Genomic DNA, 19,364 nt, shown 5'->3' on the forward strand with positions numbered 1-19,364 from the left:
TCAATAAAAAATTAATAATAAAAAGCATACAGTAAGGAAAAAATAAAGTGGAGAGTGAACTTGGCCAGCTATGGGGGCGGAGTAGACTGGGTTTTCTTTTTTCCTTCCATATTTTGAATACCATATTTTTACAAAATGTATTACTCCATTGTTATCTGTTAATACATATTTCAGTAATTTCTGTGAAATAACATGTCTAGACAGTATTTTGTGTGTGTATGTTACATTATAATTTTCAAGTTAAGTTCGTGAGTCATGGGAATCAACGGTAAATGGTCATGGATAGTCATGGAAAGTCATGGAAATCAATGGCAAATTTTCAGTGGACACCCTGTGAGGGATCTTGAATATTGCGCAATCATGACAATGGTTGACCTTGGTACAGGTTAAAAACTGTAAGTTTAAAATCACAGCTTGTTTTAACCCTCCTAAAACTTCTAAAACCTAGCCAAACACTGCATTGCGTAGTCATAAACCATGTAAAAAACAAAACAAATCAGTAGAAAGTTTTATAAGCTACTGACTGTTCCGTGATAGGCCGGTAGGCTACTTACAGTACAGTAACGTACTGATTTATCACAACAGAGGAATGTCAATAATAATCATTAACTATAGCATTGATATAGTGATATAGGATGTAGGAGGATTGATATAGTGGTTTTTTGGTGTTGCTAGTTGAAACAAATCGTATTGAAAGCAATAAATTATTAGATAAGTCATTATTAAAGTGCATATTCATAGCCAACTTAAAGATAATAAAAACACTCGTAAATTAAGGAATGTTAAAATAACGATGTTGCTATTCTTTCTCTTTGCTTTTGTTTTTATATTCTTTCTTAGATTTCTCTTTATCCAAAAATTGTACAATTCGCCATATTTACTTATCACCCAATCACAGCTTAACTACAGATTACGTCGTCATCAGTCCTCAGTGAATGAAATCAGTTCTCAGTTGCAACATTGCGTGCGCAGCGACAGCAGACAGAGAGATGTGTAAAACGGAGCAGACGAATGTGAGCGCAAGCGATGACGTCACCTTTCCATTTCATTTGATAAAGAAACAGATTTTCTAAAAACAATACTGGGGTGGGGGATTTGTTATATCAAGGGAAAGACGTAGACAATTCGTTATGCAGAGGTTAAATTCGCAATGTAGAGGTTCTGACAATGATAAATTCGTTATATTGAGGTGTCTTATATTAGCCTAAATCACGAAAAATTTGTTAAATCAAGGTCGTTGTTATGGTTTGTTCGTTAGGTAGAGGTAAAATATACATAGTCTCTTATGGAGAGTTCTAGGGGATTAAAAAAAATTTGTTATATCAAGGAATTCGTTATATCGAGGTTCGTTATATCAAGGTTAGACTGTACCCAAAATCCATAAATACCCGGGTATTTAGGGTAGCCTATTTATGAAATCGATTGAAATTCATTTATATTTACCCCTAAATATGTTATTGTTATCATTACATGATAAATTAGGATAGTCTATAACACCTTTTACAAACTTGAAGCTTTGCTAGTACCTTTTATTTAATTATTTAGCACTTTTTTTAAATAATACATAAAGTTTATAAATAAGTATGGGATTTTGTGTCTTAAATCGAGTAACATCAGTTAAGTTTAATTTTTATCATTTTATAAATTTATAACCAATTAAATAACATAAACAAAATTATTTAAATTTATAAATATCTAGGATCCTGATTGACATAGGCAGAATGGCAGAATACTAAAAGCAATTAAACTAACCTTTTGAATCGTATCGTTGCTTCTAATCGAAAATCTTTTACTGCTTCGCACACCCCTATAAACAACAAAATTAAAATAAAGTAAGTATATTATTTCATTTAAAAATATAAAGGCTAGCGTGGTTCTACTTCCCTACATTGTAAAGGTAATTTTTGCCTTCATGCAAAACTAAATGGATTATTACATTCTTGGAACTGGCTTATGAATATGATTAATATAAACAAACACCTTTGTTTCAGCCTATCTCAGAATTAAAAAGAAGAGCATTTGCCCTAGCTTTAGAGACTTCTGAGGAGAACGTCAACCCTAACTATTCAATAGAGGTTAGTTTTATCAATAAATAAAACTAGGGTGTGTTGCTAGCCTAGTGGTTAGCGTCTCAGACTTTGATGCGGGAGGGACGCCCACGGGTTCCTGCAGACCTGCAGACTAAGCGAATTTCCATTTCCCTGATTGGATTTACACTAAAATTTCTCCTTAAAAATATCACATTCATTCCTTACTTAAATAATTACTTTAACGAGTAGGGCCTACTTAGGTTTACTGCACCAGGGAGGGTAAAAGTCTTTTTTTTTTTTTTTTTTTTTTTGTAAAATGGTAATAGTCTAGTAAGAAATAAATGCATTTTCCAAACTTGATCAAAATATGTTCATAAACAAGCAAACTACAACTGTTTACTTATTCTCCATAAGAATAACATGGGAATTTTAGAATTTTTAGTTTTTTTGGAATTTTCTCCCTAACCTTTAGGCGCATAATAACGCTTCAATACACTAAAGTATTTATTTTTTCAGCTCTACAAAATGGTTTGGAAAGAAATAGCTATATTTTATGTTTTTTAGGTCAAAAATGGGAAAACCCAATTTTTACCCCATAAAACCCCCCATAAACCCCCGTTCCCATAGTCCGATCATGCTGGTTCGCGAACTCGTTAGAATAAATGTAGGTTCACACCTTTATACCGAATTTCATTAAAATCGGATCATTTTTGCTCGAGTTATCGTGTTAACGGACATGTATATATATATATATATCTGTCTCTCCCCCCTACAACGGTTCGGCGCGCGGTCGGGCTGGCTTCAACGAAACTCAAGCGCGTCCCCTCCTTAATGTTTAATCCTCCTAGGTGCCATCGCATAAAACAAAAGAAACTGGATAAAAAAATATTGTTCCTTCGATATTGATATCGTCCACTTATTAAATAATATCCTGTTATTTAGTTTCAGTAAAATAACGGCCTTAAAAATCACAACAAATTGTGTAACTGCTGTACTGTAAGTTGACTTGTATATTCATTGAACCTTTAAACACGTGTTTTGCTGTGAAACACTAATTTTTAAACCACAAAAACAGAGCAACCTACGTTTTTATCTTTTCAACAAATGTAATAAATCCTCAAAGCAACTATCTCCATTAATTTCATTTTGAGTATAACCAGCTGTTTCAAATATTAGTGTAAATTTGTAAATTATTCATCTGATCAAATGTAAACAAACATTTTTGCCATAAGAATAACATTAGAATTTTGAAGGGCACTGGGACAGGGCCCCAGTGGAATTTAAAAGATTTTTGGTTTAATGGCTAATCTACAGGCCATGACCAATCCTATAACGTCTTAAACATAGTCATCAGATGCATGGCAGCTTCAAAACAATTATCACAAAATTCATGATGGCCTAGGCCTATATATTAGTGATGGGCGGATCCAAGAAAATGTCGGTACTGGATCCGAATCCGGATCTTGAAAAAATCGGATCCGGATCCTCGGATTCGGATCTTCGGATCCAAATACAGATACGTTTTTCTTTTTTCAAGGGCGGGTTTTTTAAATAAAATAATTCATATGGCTAGGCAATGTCAAAGACTAACTGTGTCCATATGTCGTTATTGAAAACAAAGTTATCACAATTCTACGTTGCGCAATGATTATCTGATTATCGATCGTAATTTTGAGGGGATACGAAAGAGACATACTACCACCTATCGCGTTGTCTTTCTAACACAGCTATTCGTATTGTAATCTACAACGCAGTGCGAGTGCGTGATTGGCTAAGTCGCTATGACGACACACGGTTGCCATGGCAACCTACAGTGCGCACTGAGCACTGCGCCTTGTGTGTGAGGGGAGATTATACCAACAAACTATTTCAGGAATTCCATTTTGGGACGGATGAAAGATAAGGAAGAAACAAAAAGTGGTCACGTGTGCAGATGTAGTGGGCGAGACAATAAGGCTATAAACGAGTATTCGAGTATTGTCGCGTCGTTGTTCCTTGTTTGTTTACTTTTTCAGATTCCCTATCAAACGCCCCTATCTGCTATCTCTCTCTCTCCCCCCCTCTCTATCTCTAACGATGTACTGATTAAACAGATTGTGGTTGACGACTTTTCTACTTAAGATTCCCTGCGGTTATTTTAGTTCAATCAATCCCATAACCTTTCTATCGTTTATCAAAATAATTAATTAATCTGTTTTGTATTTTATTTCCTTTAAACCAACCTCTATTTACCATCTGTATTTTATAGAATAAAATGTTTGTTTATAAAGTTTGACTGGCCACACAATTTTGTACCTATTTTATTTTGTATAAAGTAACAGTTACTTTGATTATTATATATCTTCTAATATATAAAATTCTCGTGTCACAGTGTTTGTCTGCAAACTCCTCCGGAACGACTTCACCGATCGTTATGAAATTTGGTGTGTAAATTCTGTAGGTATGCGAATCGGACGTAAACTATTTCCCGTTTCGAAATTCTTAAAAGGGCTCCGCCCCAGTGGCTCTGGAGTTTCCCATGTTAACCTTATGAGAAATGGAATTAATGAATCTTAACAGCTGTTTCAATTAAACAAGTTGGTTCTGTTCTATTATTAAGGAAATTGACAGGAAAGCAGGCTTACCTTTAAATAAGTCCATAGAGACACATAAAACATCACAAAATTAAAAGTAGAAATTTTCGTGGTCACTGACCACTTTTTCAACCACTGGAGATTGGAGAAATGGCAATGGCAGTTGCAATTTGAATCTATTACACCTTATCAGGGTTGCCAACACAGATGAAGAGACTAAATTTGTTTTTACTGTTGCATATGTATGAATGTGTGATTTTAATAGCTGCTACTCTTCAAAAATAATAAAACAACTGCCTCCAAACTGCAACCCCTCAGAACTGAGAAGATGGGAACTAAGCTACCAATGGTTCACCCATTCTAGAAACCCACCTAACCTTAATCTAAGATAAACCCCATTCCTCACCTTCCATATCAGGCTAGTGTATATAAAAAATGTTAATATGTGTGTGTACATATGTGTAAATACAGAACAGTGTAAATATAGTGGATTATTCATAATAAGAGAACACATTCATACATATGCAACAGTAAAAACAATTTTTAGTAAATGCCCTATCTTTTTATAAGATGGTTCTGTTCTATGATGTTCAATAGCATTAAAGTTACAAGGATTACCAACAGGGTGCAGCACTATTATTTCTTTTACATTTATGACAACAGCTAATTTGCAACCAAAAGGTGAGTGAGCGTAGCGAACGAACTTCAACCTGGAGGCGAGTTAGCGTAGCGAACGAGCTAACCTGAAGGCAAGTGAGCGCAGCGAACGAGTTCCAACCTAAAGGTGAGTGAGCGTAGCGAACGAGCTCCAACCCAAAGGTGAGTGAGCGTAGCGAACGAACTTCTACCTGGAGGCGAGTTAGCGTAGCGAACGAGCTAACCTGAAGGCAAGTGAGCGCAGCGAACGAGCTCCAACCTAAAGGTGAGTGAGCGTAGCGAACGAGCTCCAACCCAAAGGTGAGTGAGTGTAGCGAACGAACTTCAACCAGGACGTGATTGAGCGATGCGAACAAGATCATCTTGAAAATTAAACGTAACGGTACTTTCTTTCCATCGGTCTGTCTTAGGGGAAACCTATAACTTAGGCGATACGAAGTTCGCCGGGTCAGCTAGTATATATATATATAAGTGATGCGTGCTGTAATGAATGCTTTTTATTATCAAAATAAGTAATGAATTATTAATTTTTGATAATACATGGGTCATTGAATACTATAATGTCATGTAGTTTCCTATTTGTAACTTGCAAATAATAATAATTGATGGTTAATTCTGGAAAATGAAAAATAGTGAACGCATTCATAAACCTGTTGTCAAAACAGCAACGCGGGTGTAAAGGTCCATTTCCTATCCTGCGACTGTTACGACTCTAGCCGCGCGTCTAGAGCCGTACGGCTGGCGACTCCTACGACTCCCACGACTAGTGACTTAATAATAATAATAATATTAAATCTTTATTGTCGTTTGGTAATATAAACATTACAATAGACAAGGTCAATATGTTTTGTTACATATGTTATATAAAATATTAAATATTCTACAGAAAATGTTAAAATAAAGTTAAAAGAATCTTAAAAGGATAAAGCATCAGTAATAATAAAAACTTTAAAATTAACAGGGAAAAGACCATAACAAGAACAAAAAATCATCAAGACTGCTTGGCCTCACATTTAAGCGTTGAAAAATCTTCATTCTGCAAAAACTCATCAACTGAATAAAACGCACGACTTGTAAGCCAATCTGATAATTTGACCTATACAAATGAATACTTTCCTGATTTCTAAAATATATTGGAAGTTTATTAAATAGTTTTATTTGCAAATATTTATAACTTTTGATAAATTTTGATAGCCTGGCTTGAGGAATATATAAATCTTTTGATTGTCTGGTGATATACCCATGGATTGAGTTGCAAAACAACATAACCAAACATTGCCATACAGCAAGTGTGATTGAAATAAACTGTGGTAAACAATTAGAAGTGTTGGTTTAGAAACACAATTTTTAAGTTTTCTTATCAAACAACATACTCTTGACAATTTTGAAATGATATTATTGGTATGTATTTCCCAAGTGAGTTTAGAGTCTATGGATATTCCGAGTAGTTTGACAGAAACTGCATTGTCTGCTTCAAGATTACGCAAAGTAAAACAAATTTTTTCTATTTTATCATGATTTATTCCCAGAAAATTACTTTCAAACCACAGCTTACCCAATTCAATGGCGTTTTCTATACTTTGGTTTGCAGAGTAAAAGTTGTCAGCTGATGAGATGAAGGTTGTGTCGTCAGCATATAAAATTGTTTTGCAAGGTATGGAGTTTGGCAAAACATTAATATAGAGAATAAACAAAACCGGACCCAGTACTGACCCTTGAGGAACCCCAGCAAGGACCTCCTTAAAATTTGACCTATGTTTAAGGAGGTCCTTGCTGGGGTTCCTCAAGGGTCGGTACTGGGTCCGGTTTTGTTTACTCATTGTTTATTTATTTTGTTGACTTGTGAAATTGCACTACTGACCGTCATGGAATAAGCACAGTTGGCAGCGAATATATTACTTGGAGAAAGGGAGGAAAAGGAATTATTAATGTGCATGGTAAAAAACGATGAACAACCTAATCCATTGTTCATGGTACGGTGAAAATAGCGGTTTCAGAGTATTCTTATTCAGAGACATCTTCTTCAAGTATTGGGGGTGAACGTATGGGTGGTGACGAACCAGTTCCATTAACTTTGAATCATCTATGAAGGTACACACCTCAAACTTCGTATGTATAAACTATAAATTCGTTACAGCCGCGCTTGAGTCGCTTCAGTCGCGCGGCTGTAGACGCTTGATAGGAAACGGTTGCATTTACTTTGCATTAAAGCAGTCATTTATTTCAGCCGACTAGAGTCGTAACAGTCGCAGGATAGGAAATGGACCTTAATGGTTTATTGTTTCAGAGGCTAGGGTGTTTCAAGGACAAAGTGTTGGGCCTCTCGGCTCAGGGGGGGAGGGGTGGTGGTGAGACTGAGAGAAAATAGGGGGAGGAAACTGGTTTTGGCTATTTATTGATTAGTTCACCGACCCTTCTAGACAACAAAATTGAGTACAGTGACAGTGTTAAATCACCGTGTTCTGTATTTCATTTCTTGTTTTAGTTTACTTTGTGTGTTATTCTATTAATTTTAGTGTTTTGTTCTATTTCCTCCTGGTCCCTTGCAAATTGTATTATCAATGCTAAATAATTGTGGTCAATTCAAATTATATTTTTGATTATTCAAATCTCCTACACAAAAAGACAAAAGTCAAACCAGGCAAGGAAAAAACCTGCTATTGTAATCCCCGTACCCAGCCATTTGGGAAGTGGTGAAAGTCGAGTCTAAATAGCTCAAATGTCTCACCCTTCCCTTCCCCTCCCCCTTCCAACCCCCTACTCAATGTTACTATTCTGCTCATTTCGAGGTCATTGCACAACGCCTCCTTCCCTTCTATTGTTTTGCCTTTATAGTGTTTCTATTCTGACTTTTATAAACATAAATTTATTGCTTACGTAACAGTTCAGTTGTGGAATTTTCTATTGTGAAACAGTAGGCCTACTTTAAAACAAAATCACTACCGATCATGCCATTCTATTCTGTGTCAAGTCAGTATACCATTGCCATTCAGTCGCCGGCGACTGCTTTGAGTTGACCTATTCTGTCGTGACAGCTATAAAATTAGGTTAGGACAACCACCTCTTGCTTATTTCTATATTTGTATGACTGTAGAATCTACAGTAATACAAATTATCCATCATTTTATGTAAACACAAGTTACATTTCAACAAATATTAATTTTTTACAATTTTAAACCAAACTAGCGAGTTCAAAGATAAGCTCGAGTTCCAAGGCCGTACACTACTCGAACTCAAAATCTCGCCCATTTTGTGTTAATAGTATAAAAAAAAATCGGATCCATTAAAACCGGATCCAGCCCAAGATCCGGTTTTTTGTGGATCCGATCGGGTGTCGGTTCTAGCTCAGATCCGGCAGTCCGATATCCGGATCCGACCATCACTACTATATATATATATATATAGATTAATACAAAGTTTCTTCCAGGAAATGGAAGAGGAACCTGAAAGTGCACCAAACCAACCTTCAGTAAATGCATCAATGGTAAGTTGTGGAGGTTTTAAATCAAAGGCTTGTTTCACATCTACTCGGCTGTCGGGTGCCGGGTGTCGTTTAAACAGCAATGGGGTGAAGAAGTATATGGGACCGTTCACATATGCAGGAGATGTGTCGTGGTCGGTTAATCACTGACCCGGCTGCCGTGTACTAGTCGAGGGATGCTGGGTGGCCCTCGGCACATTATGATTTAATGTGTGATTTTCTCAATTGGTGTTAACTGGTGAACACCCCCATTACAATACCAGAAACAAAACCAACATTGCTTTAAACCGCCACAGATTAGAACTTTACAGTAATAAACCAAGTTATACTGACTCCAAATTTTACAACAAAATTCCAAATGAAATTAAATCTGCAAAAAGCATGGTGGGATTTAAGAGGGGTCTTAAAATATTTTTCATCAACAAGGTATTGTATTCCCTTGATGAACTGTAGAATTCTAGAAGGAAAGTAAATTTTTAACTAAATCAATAAATAGAATCAACCTTCGTCAATCAGCTCATTGTAGTATTTACATTGTTACGGCTGTTTCAGCATCTTTGTGCCATCATCAGACGTTAAGCCTTAGTGGCGTCGTTAATATACAAAAACACAAACTGTCACATGCGACAGTTTACACATATACAGTAGCGGCTAGCCCATAAGGACTCTCGGACGCCGCCCTCCCAACAATACAGAAATCAATATTTTTTGTATTTATGTAATAAAAAAATAATCTATCGTTAGTTAAATTAAATTACAATTACTTACGAGTACTTTAATCAATATGATAATAATATGAAATAAAATAGTTTTAAATTTTGAATCCAGTAATGGCTGTTTTGCGATAGTCGCTTTCATAATGTGCATTGCGGACGGCGGCCTCCTCCGTCCCAAACTCAATGCATGTAGTCTTATGGTAGAAACACCTAACAGCGCTGAGGGTGCCATGACGTCATTCCAATGCTTTACAATAGGGACTCTGGGGCAGAGTCCAAAGCTGCGCGCGCATTCATAAATCAGGGCAGCCACCCTAAGCTGGATAATTCTGCATCACACACGATTAGGATAGGAAGAACCATGTTGGCAGCGCTGGAGCCATCATCCACACTGTCACTACCATAAACACAAACTAACCTCACTTCTTTCCAAGTCCATGACCACAGTTCAGTTAAAGTTTAGTGCCAAACGACCTGTTGTTTTGTGGTAAATAGTGTTTAGTGATAGTGATGGAGGCCTAAGGAAGGCAGCGGGTCTGTAGTTTTAGTATAGGCTAACCTAATTAACCCGAAAACTAAGTAAACTAACCATAGGTAAAGTGACTCGGACAATTTTAGTTATAGTTATTTATTCTTAGTCTTAATATTACAGGTAAATTTGCCGTGGGTTGTAGGCCTAAATAATAATGGACGACGGCATTTCGTTGTCGTCGACGGCTAACGTCACTAACGAAGTTAGCCTGATTATCAATGAAGGGATCAAAAATATTGACCACAGAATTTCTTTGAAAAAATTAGTCTTACCCTCATGGTTTGGTTTTCTATTCGTTATTGCCGTGGAAATGAAATGAAAAATCCTTTATTTTTTCAGGCAAAGTTAGGGCCACATGGCCCTTTCTTACACTTAACCTGACATTAAAAATATAACATAAATAATGTAACATAGGGATAACTTAATCTAATTAAACATAAAATATTTAACAATTCAAGTACCTACATATCTAAAAAAAACATAAAAATTTAACAAATAGAAAAACACATTCACACACTCTCGCATACACGCTTCAGCAAACGCGCAAGGTAACAGTAGCCCTAGGACACGCCAGCCGAGACCATCTTCTCAAAATAGAGCTTTTTCAGTGCCGCCACAAACTGGGAACGTTTTTCAAGGGTCTTAATATGTAGGGGTAGGCCGTTCCACAGACGACAAGCGGTAACAACAAAAGCCCTGCCATAAGCTGTGGTCACATGATGAGGTATACGCAATGTAATCGAAGAATAACGAGACATTCGTGAACTACCCTGAGACACAAATTTTAAATCGGATTTGAAATATTTTGGGGAGCCTGTTTTCAAAATTGAAAAAACCAATGACAAAATTTTAATGAATCTTTGATCATTTAATTTCAGGATGTGTGCCTCAAGGTAGTATGGCGTGATATGCTCCATACGTCGCAGACCATAGACAAATCTCAAACAATAATTCTGTGACCGCTGGAGCATACCCGCCTGAGTCGCAGTCAAGTCATTGATCAATGAGTTGCAGTAACTGAAGTGGGGTAGTACAAGTGATTTGATCAAATGTAGTTTAGTGTGTTGTGGTAAAAAATTCTGTAATCTTTTCAATGAATGTATGGAGGCAAAAACCTTTTTTCGTGTGTCCGTAACTGCTATGTCCCAAGTAAGTGAAGAGTTGAAAGATATACCAAGATTCTTGACATTGTCGTAGTATGGAAGTGCTTTGCCATTAACTGTGATTGGGTTTATGGAGTCTAAGTCAATTGAAGGTCGAAGTCGAGAATGGCTAATGACAATCGGTTTCGTCTTTTCGTGATTTAGTCTCAGTCCATGATTCTCAGTCCAAGTAACAATTCGGTTGACATCTTCATTGATCCTTCTGACACAGTCGTTTTCGTTGTTTGCAGTAAAATGGTCATAGATTTGTAAGTCGTCAGCGTACATGTGGTGTTTACAGTTGACCAAGGTCGAGTTTATGTCATTGACGTACAGTACGAAGAGCAGAGGCCCAAGGATTGACCCTTGAGGCACACCGCATGTAACAGTCACCCAGTCTGATCTCGTGTCACCAATCTCCACACATTGCTGCCTATCTGACAGATAAGATCTCAGCCATTTAAGAGAATTCTGGGAAAACCCTATGGCCCGTAATTTCTGAACCAGCAGGTCATGATTAACACAGTCAAATGCTTTAGAAAAATCAAATAGAGTTAGAATCGTTCCTTGTCGACGCTCCATAGCAAGTTTTATGTCTTCAGTCACTCGAAGGAGTGCTGTCTCTGTACTGTGTGCTGTCCTAAAACCAGATTGATAGTCAGATAAAATGTTGTTTTCTGTGATGAATTCAGTGATTTGACAGTGAACGATTCTTTCTAGGCCTTTAGATAGAGCGGGCAAAATACTTATCGGCCTGAAATCCCCAACCAAGGTTGGGGCTGAGATCTTTTTTAGGGGACGGATAATGGCAGACTTCCAAGAAGAAGGGAAAGAATGGTGCCTTAAAGATGCATTAAAAATGAACGTGATAATTGGAAGGATGGCATAGAGGATGTCTTTGATGAAACGAATAGGGATACCATCAGAACCGACAGCATTGCTTCGGATTCTGCGGATAGCCATCTAAACATCGGACTGAATAACTGGTTTAAAATTAAACTCAGGATATCTCAGGTGTGGGGTAGGAGAGTTAACTAGTTCATTTAAGTAACTGTCAACTTGATGCTGGTTGGTATTTTGACTGCAAGAAGAAAAGTAAACGTTTAATTCATTTAGAGGAATGTGTACCGGTTGAGAATCAAATTGGTGGATGTTTATCTAAACATTCAATTATTGTCAGGCCTTACCGTTTGGTTATCTACTCCTTATTGCCGTGGATTTTTTACTATTAAATTATTAATTGTTAGTTATATTTTCAATACAGTGTAGACCCGTTTTATAAGGCCGTAGGCAGGGGAGGGGATTAGAGGGCCAAACCCCTCTCCTAAAATTCCGAAATTGAGCAGTAAAAATTAAAACTAGGTTTAAAAAGTGCAAGTTAAATTATAAAATAGAAACCACAATAGAGGATTAATTGTTATGTTTTGAGTTTAGTTATGAATTTAGTTATGAATTAAGCTATTCACATTTAATATAGGCCTAGTTCTATTAGGATAATAAATCTGATCTAGACCTATTAAATAAATTGGTAAAAACTATTTAAAAAACATACTTCTCTACTCTACTTATGTCTACTTGCTCATGACAAACAACAGGTGAAATGGGAGTTTTTGGACTATTATTGGACACAGTTTTAGGCGTTAAAAATTGCTTTAGAAAGTCACCAAACGGCTTTAAAAATGTAAAATTTTAAAGCGGACCACCCTCTTCTATAGGGGGATGCTCCACACCCCCCAAACCTCCCGGAGCCCCCCCCCTTGACAAGGTCCTAGAGCCGCCACTGCACATATATAAACATAAATGGGGGATTTTAACTAAACAGGCCTGTTGAATACACATATCCGCACTCGAGCAAGTAGCTGACTGGAGTCAATCTTGCGGTGTCGTCTCAGCGGCGGCATTATCATTTGTACTTTGCCCTCTTGGTCTTGAATCCTTCCTTGAATAATGGTTTAAAATTCTATTGAAAATTATGTGTGACTTGAATTGTAGTTTATCATTTAAAATAAGTTCGCTATTGTCATTTTTTATTTGTGTTTTGTAAATTTCAAATTCTTCCAGGGTGTCAAATTTATTGCCTTTTGTACATGTATGAAGGATTTCCAAACCAGTCTTGTGGTCATTTTGGTCGTGATTATTGTCCATAAGAAGTTGGGCAAATGTTGACTTTTGTTTGTCCGCTTTCGGTTTCGGATGATGCTCCTTATATCTAGTTTTAAAAGTGTGCCCCGTTTTTCCAACATAAACACTAGGATAACTAGCACATTTAATTCTGTATACCCCTGACTTGTCACCCTTATCAATAACCTTTCTCGTAACATTAAGTTTGTTTATAGTCTTGTTATTTGTCCTAAAAGTTAACTCTACACCGTGTCCCTTTAATTCTTTGTCCAATACATTTTTTAATGAATGGGAATATTCCACACATACATACTTTTTATCTCGCGGCACTTCATTATTTTTATTCCTATTTTATACATAACAATGTAAATACTATACTACAATGAGCTGATTGACGAAGGTAATTCTATTTATTAATTTAGTCACAAGATCAGCTCAGGGGCTAAAAAATATGGATTTTAAAAAATTTTCAATTTGTGTAATTTTTGTGTGTTAGATTTTAAGAACTTTGTAATTATTTACAGAATGTAAGAACATTGTAAAAACAACATGTAAGAGAATGACACTATTCATGTACTTTAGTGCTTTAATGAATAAAGAAATATTGAATTGAATTTTGCAATGACTAATAATACTGGAAGGATATTATCATTAATTTGATGTTTTAAAACTTTAATTTAAATGCCATTCCATAGCGTAAATCTTAAACTTAAAAATGTTAAGTGATTTTTCTATATCTTTTCAGACCAGAGAAACAACTACTCCAAGAACATCTGCTGTGCAATGCAAAAAGGTAATTTGATCAAACCATGATAATATTATAATATTAATTTAATCTTAAACTAAAAATATATTGTTATAGTCTAAAATGCACTTTGTTTGAATCATGTATACAATATGTAAATTTATACAACTACCAGCATCATTGCCTTACTTTGTATGTTTCTGTTGATTTATTACTTGGACATAATAGGTTCCGCCTAATTCGAATTCATATGAAATGTTTGTTCGTTAAGTTTATTTCTTGTAGGGGTCTGCGGTGCACTTTAAAAGTCGGTAACGTATGGTTCTGGCTTAGTTACCGCCATTGGTTCGGTTACTGCATTTTACCACAGAAAACATACTACTAAAACCCAGAATGCCAACCGCATAGTATAAATCAAGTACTTTTAGAGAGCTTTGCCTGTCAGTTCATAGGCAGCGCCACTAGCGTTGCTATGCACTCAGCATAGCAACGCTGGTGGCGCTGCCTACGAATTGACAGGCAAAGCTCTCTCAAAGTACTTAACGCTTCTTACTATGCGGTTGGCATTCTGGGTTATAGTAGTATGTTTTCTGTGATTTTACAGGGTTAAAATTTGGTTCAGTAGAGCCTTATAATTAATTACTTTTTATTAACCATCTTAGTCAAAGAATTCTTCCAAAGTCAAACGTTAAAACTAATGAGACAAGCGAGATTGAACAATGGATTTACATGATTGCTATGCATTAATTACAATAAGAGACAGGGTCACTATCAATTTGTAGGTAATAACACAAAACACAGCTGCCTATGGTTCACTTTATAGTACCATAGACAAATAGAGTAAACATAGACCGTCAGCAGTGCTGCGGTTAGCTTAAGTTCTGGCGCCCACCGCTAGGAGTGCCATGTAGTTACGGTGCACACCGCTGCAGCGTCTGCTGGTAGCATACGGCTCCTGCGCTCTTTGCCTGCAGCGGTGTGCTCCGTCACTACAAGGCACTCCTAGCGGTGGGCGCTGGAACCTTCCTTTCCTTTGACAGTCTCTATTTATTCTATTTGTCTATGATAGTACTTAGGAAGGAGTGTCTCATTTGTCATAACCATTCGTTATAATTGTCATTAGTGGAATAACAGAGTAACAGAGTAACAGATTTAGGTGAGTCGGTGGCTCAGTCGGTATTGTCAAGGACTTGGGGCCCAAGGCAGTGATGTCATGAGTACGGATCCTGGTCACAGCCGGAAACATGTTATCAGTATAGTTCATCTTCATACTGTACCGGTTCACCCCTTCCTTTGCTGGATACGTTCCAAGCACGGTCAAATAGTCTATGTGTACTTGCAAATGTAAGGTTAAAACAAGCCGCTGACCTCTTTATTTTAAAAAAAGTATAAAGTTTACATGAACACTTTTTTGCTGCAAAAAATTACACCTTATAAATTTAACTTCCTTTTAATAATGCGTAGTAATTTAACATAAAATACCATGAATATTGGCTTCTATCCATCTTCATAGTAATGGCAATGTATCAAAATAAAAAAATTATGGTTTAAATACAATCCTGAGAAAAAAACTTCAAAATTACCGTACCAATTTTGTACCGAGAACCTATGTACTTAACAATGTACCATACCTAACCGTACCGACCTTCAATTTTCTGTTCCGTAGACCCCTAATTTTAAGATAAGTGAACCTTTGTAACCAACATGTTATTGTTTCTTGGAAATGTTATCTTTATGATGCTTGTAAGAACAATATTAATTTAATACTTCGACTTGCTGTTACAAGAAACCTCTTGTGGTTTACGTTCATGAACTCTCTGTGTGTAGGGTTTAGAATATTTATTGTTAAGCCATAGCATAGTGGAAATTTCTATTCAATTCAATTCATTTATCTACTGCATATAAATACAATATGATAACATAATTTAATACAAAATTAAGTTAAGCTATATTAAACCAAATTTATTACATAATACACTCCAATGATCTACACTACATAATACATAAGAGAATATTGGGCTAAAACATAAATAGAAAATCTTTATTCTTTCGCACTCGGCCTTCTTCTGTGAGTTACTATTTGTCTTGTGTTTCAGAACATTGATAGCAACACTTCACTGAGTGCTGCAGCTGGTTGGTCCTCACCATCTGTCTGTGACTTCAAAGTTTCAAATGGTACTCCATCATCAAACAAGAAAAAGGTAATCATACTCATCACATATTGTCTTTATCTTAAAAAAATACCCATTTACGAAAAATATGTACACTAAAACACTGACTTCACATTCTTGATAGTTTGTTGGATGTGATATCATAAGGTCATGTCACAATGCAGCCACTGAAAACCTCTGACGATAGTTATGTTGTATCGCAAATAAAATAATCAAAGATTTCATAAAACTATTGAATGTGGTGTAAAATTGTGTCTCCCCTCCTTTTTTGCTTTATTAGCACTGAATAGCTTATTTTATTATACCTTAAAACAAAACTAAAACTAGTGTTCTGTCGATATCCAAATTTATCGATTCTCGATATAGATGTCTGAAAAATAAACTCTCAATATTGATAACATGTTTTTTAATTAATTATGGATGTGCCGATTCATGATACTGATTCTGATTCACGTGGCCACACAGCATCCCTGGTTCCCCAACCAACAAGCACTGCTAACATCAAAAGCCTCACTTGAATAAATTCTGAATGACATTTTTATTTTTTTGGTACAGTGGAGTCCCGATAATCCGAACTTCAGTAATCCAAAAGTCCGCTTAATCCAAAACCAACAAATAATTTTTTTTAATTTTTTTTTACCAGTATGTGCTGTCACTTATTGGGGAAAGTCAAAACTACTAGCACCGTAGTGTGATGACATTAATGCAGTTTATTTTTTAGGAGTCTGCGGTACAGAAAATTTAAGGTCGGTACGGTTCGGTACGGTACAATATTTTGTACCTCGGTTCTCGGTACAAAATCGGTCCGGTACGCGGCTACCCGTATTTTTGCGGTTTTCTGCTCAGAACTGTATTTAAACCATTATTTGTAACTTTAATACATTGACATAGCTATGAAAATTGCCTACATTCATGGTTTTCTAACAACAATTACTGTACCACACATTATATTATACAAAATGTATCCATCTTATAACCACAGTTATAAGATGGATACAACTCTTGAAAAGTTTTTTGCTGAAACTAAAATTAAAACAAAACCTTTTACTACTACGAGGATTGTGTCAAGAAAAATCACAGTTAAGATAAAGGCTTTACCTATTTTACTCTGAGATACTTTGAATAACACTGAGATACTTCATCTGAGATACTTTGAATAGCCATGATAAAAGTGGTTTTAAAAATATGATAAGAGTTTTTAGGAGCAAACATGTTTGAAACATTTATTGACAAGATAATTTAACACAACTGGTATATTATTTCCAACCAACACAATGTCTAGTTGTTTAAAAAAAATTTTAAAACATATAGGCCTAAAAGCATGCAGTATGATGACAGTGTAGTTGCTGTTCACTAAAGGTTATGATGAAGTAATGGCAAAGAGCATATTTTTGTATCAGCTTCAAAACTAGTTATAAGATGGATACAACTCTTGAAAAGTTTTTTTTTCTGAAACTAAAATTTGGATTATCACAGAGTAAGATTATTGTCTTTTCATTTACAAAGTTAACATCCACAATATCAATCAAATCAATCATTAGTTTATCTTAGGCTCAATCCAATTTTCTTAGTATATTTTAAAGCTCTTCCAAAGAATCAAAAGACCCGGCCAGAACCTAATTATTTAGGAGGGCCTATATATAAATTGATTAGGTTACAATGAGGGTAGCAAAATCACTATCTAGTTCATAAGATTTAGATTGCATAAAGTACCTTCAACACAACACAAAAATACAGGAAACTAAAAAACATTTTAAGCCTTAAACAGCCACATCTAACAATATAAGACAAGATACAGAACATGTAATGACATAATTTGAGACCGAGTAGGCTTGAATAACGAAAACAAAAATTATGCAAACAACAACAACTATGCTTGTGGTTGTCAATAGAAAGATAAAATATCTATAACAAATATTTTAACTTATAAAATAAGATTGTAGATTAGTTACAAGTTTAATATGTAGCCATAAACAGTTTTATGGCAGTACGCAATGGCCAGCGGCAAATTGAATATGTTAATGGTTTGGAACTGCTAATGGGGTTTTTATTGCATCATCACCCTAGTAATAAATTATGAAGATCGTAAACAAACATCTGATAAGACTTTTATATGCTAGGAACCAACTGTCGTTGACTATGATAGTAAACTGAAAGTAATTTATTATTATAATTAGGCTGTACCGAACCGAATTTGTACCGTGTAAAATGCTGTACCGAACCGATGACGGTAATTAAGCTTGTACCGTACCGTACCGACTTTTTCGGTGCACCGCAGACCCCTAATTTTAGACACAAAAAGTTATGACCCAGTACGTGCTGTCACCCATTGGGAAAAGCCGAAACTGCGTGTAACGACTTGTTGTATAGAGTATTTTAGTAAATATTTTGTAATTTTTTAGTAAACATTTTTCATTTTTGTCCCGGATTCCAATCCCGCCAAATCACCAATAGACTTAATCTAATTCATAATGCCGCAACCCCTAGGTCTAGCCTAAAGTAATGTAAAAAACAATCCCGGACTCGTTCCCAACGTCCTAGGACAACAATATTTAAAAAAAGTTTTAATCCTAAATATTTAGTAATCCGAAATCCCAACCATTTCGGACTATCGGGTCTCTACTGTACCACATGAGTCAGCATTTCCCAATGTGGATGGTACACAAACTGATTCCATGATCTTTTTGTGAGTAAAAATCCATACCCCTTACTTGAGTATTTTACTCTACCTTTATATCTTACTTTATTTGTTGACTTATTAACGTTAAGTTTTTACCGGAAATTCAAGCAGTCTGTTAAATTATTTATACTTTAAGTCAAAAAAAGTACAAAAATAAAATGGTAATTTGTTCATACTGAACATGATTTCTGAATATTTTATAACTATAAAATTCACCAATAATTAGTTAACGTTATTGTATAAATGTATATTACTTGTATTATAAGGTATATTACTTGGAGCTTTTCAAACATGTCCATATAAATTGGGCTAAAAGTATGATTCTAAAGCTTAAAAGCTGTATCTATTTACTCCATTGATGGATTTAATGGATTAAAATTGAATGCATATTAAACTGTATAACTATCGGTGCATTCGTGCTAAGCGATAGGAACCCGATTAAGCGGGAGTAATCGGTGAATTCCTCAGTTCCCACAACTCTGCCCTGTACTCAGCCGTCTATTAAGAGTTGCTCCT

General features: G+C 35.7%; 1 protein-coding gene across 5 annotated transcripts in view; it reads left to right on the forward strand.

The window, feature by feature from the left end:
* LOC128988015 (DNA topoisomerase 2-binding protein 1-like) overlaps nucleotides 1-19,364 on the forward strand; it is a 172,123-nt gene that overhangs the window by 108,747 nt on the left and 44,012 nt on the right. For all 5 annotated transcript variants that reach the window (XM_054409186.1, XM_054409183.1, XM_054409182.1 and 2 more), the window contains 4 exons: nucleotides 1,992-2,075; nucleotides 8,688-8,744; nucleotides 13,998-14,045; nucleotides 16,094-16,198. In XM_054409186.1, coding sequence (XP_054265161.1) covers nucleotides 1,992-2,075; nucleotides 8,688-8,744; nucleotides 13,998-14,045; nucleotides 16,094-16,198 — 294 coding nt within the window. The remainder of the gene's footprint in view (nucleotides 1-1,991; nucleotides 2,076-8,687; nucleotides 8,745-13,997; nucleotides 14,046-16,093; nucleotides 16,199-19,364) is intronic.

The sequence above is a fragment of the Macrosteles quadrilineatus genome, unplaced genomic scaffold (genome assembly GCF_028750875.1).
Source record: "Macrosteles quadrilineatus isolate MER2022 unplaced genomic scaffold, UCM_ALF_1.0 Scaffold_2__2_contigs__length_208266976, whole genome shotgun sequence".
Classification (NCBI taxonomy): domain Eukaryota; kingdom Metazoa; phylum Arthropoda; class Insecta; order Hemiptera; family Cicadellidae; genus Macrosteles; species Macrosteles quadrilineatus.